Raw genomic sequence first — 11,094 nt, 5'->3', positions numbered from 1 at the left:
GGTGGGCACAAATAGATCCTTGTATCTTTTTCACTAGATGCTTATTTTTATCCGTTGTTTAATTATTGCACTCTAAACTCTGGTATTGTAATAAATAATTTCTAAGAACTCTTGTTGTATGAAATAGACTAAGTATTGTAAGCTCGTACTCATTATTGGATTCTGAATGTAAAATGTGGATTGTTTCGAGTTCTCTCTTGGGTGGGCTCGATGGAACTGTCCGATGTAGCTAACTTTTGAGATGCTTAGTGTCTAGTGAAAGACGAACGCCTCTAAAAACGTGTTATTTCGGGCGGTTCTATCACACCACATCATTTACTAACATAATTTGGTTGTCTACATCAGAGTGCTAAATCATGCACTAACATGTATTATGATATTTATTTGTTCATATAAGTAAATATAACTAGTATAGTTTTATTTGCTATTTCCACGACTACATATGGGGTATTTTTCTAGTATAAGGAAAAAAAACTCACGAGAGTTAACTTATATTTTTTCTATAGTTAAGTAATGACAAAATATATGTTGTCTAAACAATAACAAAAATCAGGCCCCTCAAATACAGCCATATAGGAGAATTGTTTTTATTTATCTTTTCCTAGTAATTCAAGTTTACTGACGAGTATGAGTAGTGCTAACATACTACTGTTTCCGTCCACAAAAGAATATAATTCTCATTTTTTTGAGAAGTCAAGCCACTTAAACTCTTACTGGATTTTATATAGCATAATACTAACATTCATGATACAAAATAAGTACACTTAGATTAGTTATAAATATATTTTTATAATAAATTTATTTGGAAGCATAAATATTAATACTATTTATTATAAATTTGGTTAAACTTGAATAAGTTTGACCGACACATTTTCTATAATTGCATTCTTTTATGGACGGAAGGAGTATATAAAAATGGTAAAAGGAGCCCACTGATGTCTTCAAGTTCATCGTTTTATATGAGAAAAAGAAAACGGGACAAAAGAAACGGCGGTGCGACGTCACAGACACCACCGCGGAAGCCACGGAAACGGAAGGCACCACAGAACCTCAGCAGCAGCAGCAGCAGCAGTAGCAGAGAGCCCATCGATTTCTGTGTCTCCGTCCAACCATCCACATGGGCATGGTGACGGCGCTAATGGACGGCGAGGTCGGCGCTCTCGTCAAGGTCTCCGCGGCGGTGTGGGTGGCGATGTCGTACGCCCGCCTCGCCGCGGCGCGTCTCCGGCCAGGCGCGCCTCGTCTACTGGCGCTCCTGCCCGTCGTCGCGCTCCTCTGCGCGATCCCCTTCGCCTTCTCGACGTCTACGTTCCGGGGCACCTCGGGCTTCTTCCTCGCCTGGCTCGGCTCCTTCAAGCTGCTCCTCCTCGCCGCCGGCATTGGGCCCCTCGACCCTTCCCTCCGCCTCTCCCACTTCGTCTGCTCGGCCTCCCTCCCCGTCAAGCTCCGGCGGCAGTCCAAAGAGAAGAGCCAAGCTCCCGTCCGTGGCCCGGCGAGGATACTCCTCTCCGGCGCCGTCATCCCGGGCGTCATCTACGCGTACCAGTTCAAGAGCTCGATGAGCAGGTACCAGCTCCTCGTCCTCTACACCTTGCACATCTACTTCTCCCTGGATCTCCTCCTCGCCACCGTCCACACCTTGATACACGACCTGCTCGGGATGGAGATGGAGCCGCAGGTGGACCGCCCTTACCTGGCCTCGTCGCTGCGTGACTTCTGGGGCCGGCGGTGGAACCTCATGGTGCCGTCCATCCTCCGGCCGTCGGTGTTCCGCCCCGTCCGCGCGCGCCTCGGCAGCGCGGCCGGCGTCCTGGCGACGTTCCTCGTGTCCGGCCTCATGCACGAGCTCATGTTCTACTACATCATGTGGAGCACGCCGAGCGGCGAGGTGACCACCTTCTTCCTCCTGCACGGGGCGTGCGCGGCCGCCGAAGGTTGGTGGGCGTCGCATGCCGGGTGGTGGCGCCCGCCGCGGGCCGCCGCCGTGCCGCTCACGCTGGCCTTCGTGGCCGGGACGGGGTTCTGGCTCTTCTTCCCGGCCATGGTCAAGGGCGGCCTTGACGAGATGGTGCTGCAGGAGTGCCAGGGCATGGTGGAGCTCATGGAGCAGGCCGCCCGGCGGCTCGCCGGCGCCACAGATCTCGTCTCGTCAACCATGTGACCTTGAGCAAACGAAACGGCATGCAAATCTCTACCGCAGGATTTAGATCCGACGGTTGTCGTGATGTGGTTGGTGGATGCGCTAATAGTGTTTCTTTAGTGATGAGCTGTGATCGTGGCTGTCAACTTTCCGTAATTAAATACACATCGTCTTTCAGATCCGGATGACAGGGGTGATATGATAGTTGGGAGGGATGCAAGCGGGTCAAAATACTGGGCATAGGGGTTGTTTGGAACTTCTCCGCTTTATATTTTTTCAGTGTTATATGTTTTTTTAGCCAAACGGTTTCAGCTCCATGTGCTCTGTTCGAGGAAAATGGTGGAGCTATGAGTGTATCTAAAGGGATGCTCCACAAATTCTAAGTTTTTGTGGAGCTATTCCATGATGAAGTTTATGGAGCAGTCCCAAACACCCTACAGGGCAACTAATTTTATAGCCGCTCCAGCTGCTCTGCCTCTCACAAAATCACTACGTGTGGCTCAAAATCTGTATATTATAAGAATTATTTAGTAATGTATTTCCTTCATTATAAAATATAAGGTATTTAAAAAAATCTAGAACAAGTTATGTAGTCTCTCCATCCTAAAATATAAGGTAGTCCAAATAATTTTACAACATATTATGTGGTAAGACAAATGACACGTATAACTCTTCCTGATTATCATATTTGGTTTGGTGACATACATTAATAGTAGGTATGCATGTGAATATTGTCTTTAGGAGTGTTGACCTTATATTTTAGCGTTTGCATGGGGTGTGTCTACTAAACAATGTGAGCGAGTTACATGTGGTCATGTGGGACGCTACCTTATTACTTCCTAGGTTAATGTCTTATTTTATCATAACTAAAGTTAGACAAAATGTTGCAATTACAAAAGGTGTGGCTAGCAAATCACTCGTCATATTTATGACAAAGTTTAACATCAAAATAACTCTAGCATATACATAAATAAGTTTGGTATGCCAATAGTTGTGGAACTGCGCATGAACCACCTTAGTACCGAAAACAGTAAAAGAGTAGACCCAACGCAGTAGTAATAAAAAGTTATACAAAAAATGACACGATAGTTATATGTCGTCACTGCAATTGTGGCCTTGTGGCTTGTGTGCGCCCTTAGTCTTGCCGTATTCTCATAATGTAACACCCTGCTCTCTCGGACCAATTGTGATACGCAATCGTAATGGCGCTAAAGGCCACGGCCCAAGGCCAAGGGCCCATTTCGGACGTGACTTGCAGAGAGGATACCAGCGCCCAGACGTCCAGGCAAAAGCTTATGTCCAAACGCTCGCGCCTCCTCTGTCACGTGCGCTTGTGGAACAGGCCGTGCCTGCCGCTCCTTCCCCTTGACCCCCTCCTCTATCTCTAGGCGGGCGGGACCTGAGAGCCGGCATGAGGGCATGCTCCGTTGTATGATCCTAGGTGCGCTGCGCGCCACGACCGCGAGCCCACGGCTCGCCGCGCCCTATCCCCCGACGCCCAGGCCGTGCCCCCATGACTCTCAACCTTTGAAATATGAAACACTTGGATGCAACATACGACTGAAGCAGATGAAACATTTGAAACATACAATTGCGACATGTGTGTGAAACATATGTAACATCCAAATAAAATATTTACAAATTGCAACATGAAAACACTTATTGCAACATAAGACTAAAACAGTTGAAACATTTCGAACATACTCTTGCAATATAGGTGTGAAACATGTGCAACATCCAGATAAAAAACGCTTACAACATACGTCTGAAACAGATGAAACATTTTGAACATACACTTGCAACATGCCTCTGAAACACTTGCAACATGCCTCTAAAACACTTGCAACCTATGCAACATCCCGATCTACTTTTGCAACATCCATACAAAACACCTACAACAAACCTCTAAAACATCTGAAACACTTGAAACATATATTGCAACATATGGGAGGGGAGGCTAGGGCCGGTTGATTCCGGCCTCGGGGTACGAGCACCACCAGCATAGGTCGCGCTCATGGCAAGGCCGGGGATCGATCTGAGGCACGCAATGGCACCATGAGCATAAGCAGAGGCGGGTGACGCGCCCAACGGCGTGGGAGCGAGCAGCACGGGTGAGCGCGCAACGGTTGGGACTGCGGGAGCAAGGAGCAAGAGGCACGAATGGGAGCGAGCAGCGCGGGTGGGCACGCAACGGTTGGGACTGCGGGAGCAAGGAGCGAGAGGCACGTCTAGGCAAAAGCGTATGTCCAAACTCTCACGCCTCCTTCGTCACGTGCGCTCGTGGAAAAGGCCGTGCCTGCCGCTCCTTCCCCCTGACCCCCTTCTCCATCTCTAGGCGGGCGGGACCTGAGAGCCGGCATGAGGGCACGCTCCTTCCGTATGATCCTAGGTGCACTGCGCGCCACGACCGCGAGCCCACGGCTCGCTGCGCCTTATCCTCGGCGCCCAGGCCGTGCCCCCATGACTCTCTACCTTTGAAATATGAAATACTTGGATGCAACATACGACTGAAGCAGATGAAACACTTGGATGCCTCGGGGTGCGAGCACCACCAGCACAGGTCACACTCATGGCAAGCCCGGGGATCGACCTGAGGCGCGCAACGACACCCGAGCACAAGCAGAGGCGGGTGACGCGCCCAACGGTGCAGGAGCGAGCAGCGCGGGTGGGCGCGCAACAGTTGGGACTGCGGGAGCAAGGAGCGAGAGGCACGAATGGGCATGCGCGACGGGCAGGAGCGAGAAGCGAACAACAAAAGGGGGGTGCGTGCGGGGAGATGGCTGCGGCGGCAAATGCTAAGTGGGGCGGACGGACCAGTCGCACGAGGCCGTGAAACGTGCAATGGGTGATCAAGTGGGTAGATATTCTTTGAGAGAGAGAGAGAGACGTGGGAGACGTACTTTTGCCTTCTAGCGAGTGTGAGTCCCCCTAGGTAGGGCTATAGACTAAAAGATATTTGTCAATGATAGAGCAGTAGGTTTCTTTCTTTTAAGAGTTCTCTTGCTTGTACTATAAGTTAACATCTTCATTACTCGATGGATTCTCTCACTCCAAGAAAAGGAGGCAGGCTGGTGGGCCGCGCAGGCCCAGGAAGGCGCGCCCGCCCCTGAGCCACCCAAGATAATTTTGGTGCACGGCCATGGCCCAAGGCCCGAGGGCCCTAGGCTTGGGATACCCCCTTTTACAATGATTTTGCAAGGAAAAGTTGAAGCTCTACACCAGATGATAAGACTGTGGAACAAGGTCATTGGAACAATGGAACTAGAGGAAAACTTCAAGTAGGCACAGCGAATTGATGAGCAAAAAAGGAAAACATAATCTACAAATGGCCATTGGTGGGATGATCTGCGTGTGCCAGCAAAACATACTATAAGAGGACCTTTTCCTTCTTCACAAGGATTGGAGGATCGATATCGATGCCCATGTTAGCGGCGGTGCCAGCGATGATCCTCATAGCAGAGTCGATGCTCTTGCAGTTCAAGTCCGGTAACTTCTCTTGAGCTATTGCACGCACTTGATCCGCTGTTACTTTTCCCACCTTCGCTCGCTGTGGCTCTTTCGAACCTTTTTCGACACCTATAAGAACCAAGATTCAGACAATAATAATGTAAGGAACCATTGTGGCTCTTTCGAACCATTTTCTGTCCTAAGAACGAGGATTTGTTATCACGAGAACATATAAGGGACCAAATGGAAAAGAGAACATATGCTCTAACATAGAAAGCTGGCTGTCTGACACCAGCATATGCATTTGCAGGTACTGATGCTGCGACATTCATTCTCTGCAGCCCATAGTTCATGGCTATACCTTAATTAACATGCAAACATATATTATGTATTTATGTGTAGTGACTTGTGAGTGAATGTACTTAGAACAGAATAAAATTCCTCTTTCTAGAAGAATCTTATTTATCAAGGCTGAACATCCAAAACAATGAATTGTTGCATGAGTTCATGTGAATTGGAAATGGAAAGCTAGAGTTCAAAGACAGCAAATAAAAAAATACCAAGTTACTGTTACCAACACCCAACACTGAATCATTGAACAACTGTCGACTGCTCAAACTAAATTGAATTGCAGTTGCATTCGCTGTTATACAAACATGTGAAAAAAAAAAACAATGTGGAATGTCTGAACTTTTTTTTTGAGGGATCAGGAACTGACTGAACTTAATAATATCTAAAAGAGTTACAAACCGGATCGCTAATTGCCTAATCCAATGTGGTACACTTGCACAAACCATAAATACCATTCCTTTTCCTTCATGTCGTATTGCTTTTATAGTCTTATAGGGCATGATTGGTTAGCTTCCAAAATATGTCAAACCAAATATTTGGCTAGCCATGATTTTGGCTATTATTTGGTTGGCTACCAAAACTTGCCAACTTCTCGCATTTAGCTTGTCAAATCTATGGCAAATTTTTTACCTAACTTTGGCTTGCCAAATCATTGGCATGGCAAATTTGGCTACAAAATTTGGGCAATTTGATGAATGCACCAGAAAACTCTGAAGAATAGATTCAAGCTAAAGTACAGGGTGTGCACCTGCAGCCTTGAGTAGCAGGACTGAAGCCGGAGGGGTCTTCAAGACGAAGGTAAAGCTCTTATCCTGCAAAATGCGAAGCAAATGAACCAGTATTACGAGAACCATAACTCCACATTAGCAATCGATTCTCAGACAAGCGCCCAAAGTGGGACGGACATCGTTAGTCTCACTCACATCAAACACGGTGATCTCGACGGGGATGATGTAGCCAGGCTTGTCGGCCGTCTTGGCATTGTACTCCTTGCAGAACGCCATGATGTTGACACCCTTGGCACCAAGCGCCGGGCCGACGGGCGGCGCCGGCGTCGCCTTGCCGGCTTCGAGGGCCAGCTTTATAAGGCCTACCACTGCAGGACAACAAAGGGGTTAGGCGCAAGAACGTCATCCCTCATGCGGCAGGAATGCTGACGACGCCGGCCTAGAGAGGGTGCACGGACCTTTCTTGGCCTTGCCTCCCGGCTTGGGCGGCGCCATGGCCCTGACGGCGAGCGTCCGCCGAGAGGAGGGGCCGGCGGCGGGCGCGGGCGCCAGCGGCCGGAGGAAGGACGCGGGGGCGCCGAGGAACGGGGAGAAGAGCTTCCTGGTGGGGGTATGGGAAGGGCGGCCTTGGAGGGATAAGGAAGTGGTGGCCATGGCTGTGTTCATCGCGGCGCGGTGGAGGAGGGGAGCCGGGAGCGGGAGATAAGCAGCGCCGCGAAGGAGCAGTGTAGCGGTGAGGTGTTCTTCCCTCTGCTCTGCTGCTTGCTCCCTGCCTCCTAGTCCTATCTAATCCGCAGGAGGGGGCAGGGCACTCCCCATTTGGATACGCCTTCTCACAAGGGAAACGTCTTTTTGAGACCAAAGACCGATTGGTCCCGCTTTATAGAAAGCAGAGAGTTTGCTTGGGAAACCAGCTTACAATCAGTCTTACAAGCGCTGAAGGCACACCCCTCTAACGCAACACAATTCAGATAGCAGCTAAAAAAAAGGTTCATCAGAGCTTATTTATTAAATCCTTGCATAACAGATTCTACACCACTAGTCTTGGGCGTTTAGCACCAAATGTCTTGATAGCTTTTCCACTGTCTTCAAAATCCAGCCTCTTTCCTTCTCCTTGAGTAGAATGCTCCACTTCTGCAGAAAAATTATTGATCGATGGATCACTACATTAGGGCTCGTTATGATTTTGTTGTTGAAGACATAGTCATTGTGAATTAGCCAAAGACTCCAACATATACAAGCTAAGATAAAGAGCATCTTTGAATTAGGAACATCTCCTCTACCACTACTAAGATTTAGAAATTGTTGAAGGCTTGTAGGTGTTTGTGACCAAGAAAGTGCATCATGATATGTCCACCAACAATAGTTTGCACTATAACACTCAAAAAAGATATGTTGGGATGTCTCTATTTGTCCACACACTTTGCAATGTTCATCTCCAGGCCAATTTCTCTTAACCAGCTGTTCTGCCGAGGGGAGGCAGTCTGAGTATATAGACCAGAGGAAAAACTTGATCTTCATTGGAATTCTAGCTCTCCATATACTCATGATTTCCTTGTTTTCACGACTGAAGCCTTTCTATTGCTTATTTTCCACAGATTTACACAGCAGAGGTCTGGACCTCCTAACTTCAAGGATCACAGTACCGAAGGTGAAAAGATATTATACATAAAGTACAAACAAATGTTGCTCAAATCTCTGTAACAAACATTCCGAAATGAAACAGAACAGCGTAATCCACATTCCCGACATTTACTACTGAAATCTCGCCATTGCAGCTCTGAAAGAAAGCAAATCAACAAAGGAAAAACAGCACAGCAACTCAGGCATTCCTCATATTCTATTTTCAATCTCATATTCTATTTTCAATTTTGAAGGAATCCACCACTGTATGCAGCCTATCCTTCATCTTTTCCCATCTTCTCTCGTTTGCTCCAGTAGTCAATGTGAAAAATTTACCTGCAGTATTCCCACTCAATTAGAAAACAGTATATTGGCAGTGACCAGCTACACCATTCGTACAGTTTTCCAGTTACAAGGTCGAGATATTAACTACTAATAGAACATCTTACTGACAGAGAAGATCACAGGTGGAAGGTCATACCATTTGCAATTACAATAGCACCAAGTGCATGTCTGGTGTAGTTTGGAGCCTGAGCTGTGAACTCAAAAGTGTAGTAAGCTCTCCCATCAACATCATTCTGCATGACAAAACACATCTTGTAAATTAACAACATAAGTACCAAAATATATCTTTCAAGAACAGAATAGCATGGTCAATGTGAAGAACATGATGTTCCACAAATAACAAATTGATTCTAATACAAATGGGAGAAGTACTAGCTAGTTTACGGTGGTACCGATATGTTTTATCTGTCATATTGTCACCTGTACTTTCAAGTTGGTAACAGACTACCAAATCTTTTATTAGCTCAGCATACCAGTTGAAACATGGAAACCAGGCAACAAATTTCAATAAATGCTGTAGGTGTAAACCATTCATTAGTACATGTTATTTTCAGAGAGTAGCTGTTCAGCTTAATGCTCGACCTAATAATAGAATGAACTCAGAAAGATTCGTCAATCAGCACCAACTAAGTTCATTCAGTCTTTTATAATGCTGTCCACATAAACCAATTAGCATGCCTGAATGAATTTTTTTAAAGAACCATGATATGTCATAAATCATCATTCCCCAATCCTCAAAGATTTGACATGCACTGGTGTCCATGAATATTAACAGGAATAGTTAGATGAAGCACAGCAAATTGGAAGGAAGGCACACCTCTTTCGCCTCAATTAACTTTGTCTTTTGTGTTGGTGGCGCCAAAACTTTTTTTATCAAAGCCTCGGCAACCTGGAAAATAGCAGTTAATAAATCGAAATTGGACCCTTTCCACTAGATAACTACGGACTATCCCAGTTTATTTATGGATTAAGGAAAAGATAATAGCAAACCTTATCCGGAGGACCAAGATCACGAATATCCTCCTTGCTAGTGGGAATAGAGTTGACGCTCACACTCTCCAGAGGCTCTATCACATCTTTGTACACCTTGTCTTGCCCTTGCACAGCCACTTCCTGGATAGGATAATGTGATTAGCCTCACACACATCATGATAAAATACATCGTGCAGCCAAAAAAAACTAAGCCAAATTGTGTTTCTTTCTCTTCAATCAATCAAGGACAATAATTAATACAAGAATGTGTTTGTCACCTCCCATCCGAACGGGTAGAGGAAGGAGTAACCAGCCTTCTTGTCGACGACAGGCAGGAACCCTTTCTTAGCCTCTGCTGCGACTATACCAGATCAGAATCGCACTCAGAGGCGCAGTTTTGATCAAATAAACCATTCACAGTGCAAGCTCGTCTCCCACGGAGCGGCCAGTGTACATCAATCAAAGCACGCAACGCTGCAGAAGGCGAAGCAGTCTAAGGCGATAGTGAAGTAAATTCGAAGAAGCAACTCACATACGGCCGGATTAGGCCGGGAGAGGAACGCGGCGGCACCGGCCACAAGCACCCGCCGCCGTCCGGAGCTAGCCGCCTCCTCTGCGTCAGGCAGGTCACACAGCAACGTCGGTAAAGCGAGACGCCATAAAGGTATGGGGGCAGGGAGGGAGACGCAATCCTGCTCAGGAGAAGCGGCGGTGGGGGGTACCAACCGTTGTCGAGCTGCCGCGGCGGAGCGGGGCCGCAGGCGGCGGCGACGGGCGCGACGGCGCAATGCCGCTTGCGCAGCGACGGGGCTCCGGCCCCAAGGCGGCGTGCGGCGGACCGCGGGAGAGGACGACGGCGCGCGGAGGGAGGCGGCGGGCACGGCCGTGGCCATGGGGGTGAGCGAAAGCGAAGCGACGAAAAGCAGCTTGCGGACTCCGTGCGCCGAGTAGGATTTCGCTCCCTTTCTGGTCCACACGACGCGTGACGCCGAGCCGGAGCCGAGCCATGCGCGAGTTGGGCCTGGACAGCGGCGCGGGGCCCTGATCGGCTCCGCCTGGTCCAGCAGCCACCCCGGCCTGGCCCAATGCGGGAGGCGGGACCGGAGAAACCCATTTTTTTGGAAGAAAAAAAAATCAGCTCGTTTTCTGTTTTCTATTTTCTATTTTCTTTCTCGGTTTCTTGTATTTCTTACTGAGTACTTTATTTATACTAGCAAACATACCTGTATGTTGCAACGAGAGAATAATCTATTACGTTGCCGGTGGCACAAGGAGAGACAGTTTCACACTCACCGAGTTACAAATAAGAAGTTGTTAAAATTCTTCTCCAACTAACTTTCCGTATTCAGTAGCAAATTGTTTCTTCCTCTCTTCGGTTTTTTCGTCATGTGTGCCACTTTCTTTGTTCTAGCTCCTTATATCGATTCAGGTCAAGCGTGGCCACTATCAACCTACCACCAGCTACTCACTGGCGACATGAGTCCGCAC

The 11,094-nt window shown here is 47.7% G+C and overlaps 2 protein-coding genes and 1 pseudogene across 2 annotated transcripts; 1 reads left to right on the top strand and 2 right to left on the bottom strand.

The window, feature by feature from the left end:
- The first annotated feature begins 1,038 nt into the window (after positions 1-1,038).
- LOC136540757 (probable long-chain-alcohol O-fatty-acyltransferase 4) lies at positions 1,039-2,333 on the top strand. The gene has a single exon (XM_066532770.1). It carries the CDS (start codon positions 1,118-1,120, stop codon positions 2,159-2,161), a length of 1,044 nt encoding a protein of 347 aa, XP_066388867.1. The 5' UTR covers positions 1,039-1,117; the 3' UTR covers positions 2,162-2,333.
- Positions 2,334-5,016: 2,683 nt separating this feature from the next.
- Positions 5,017-7,443, bottom strand: LOC136535781 (uncharacterized). The gene is made up of 4 exons (XM_066528180.1): positions 7,125-7,443; positions 6,862-7,034; positions 6,687-6,750; positions 5,017-5,716 (listed from the first exon to the last, which is right to left on the bottom strand). Exons 1-4 carry the CDS (start codon positions 7,330-7,332, stop codon positions 5,508-5,510), a joined length of 654 nt encoding a protein of 217 aa, XP_066384277.1. The 5' UTR covers positions 7,333-7,443; the 3' UTR covers positions 5,017-5,507.
- An 870-nt stretch (positions 7,444-8,313) lies between these two features.
- On the bottom strand, positions 8,314-10,514 carry LOC136535780 (psbP-like protein 1, chloroplastic; annotated as a pseudogene).
- Between the last annotated feature and the right edge of the window lie 580 nt (positions 10,515-11,094).

Source organism: Miscanthus floridulus, chromosome 2, assembly GCF_019320115.1.
Source record: "Miscanthus floridulus cultivar M001 chromosome 2, ASM1932011v1, whole genome shotgun sequence".
Taxonomy (NCBI): Eukaryota; Viridiplantae; Streptophyta; class Magnoliopsida; order Poales; family Poaceae; genus Miscanthus; species Miscanthus floridulus.
This window is presented reverse-complemented; position numbering and strand designations above follow the sequence as displayed.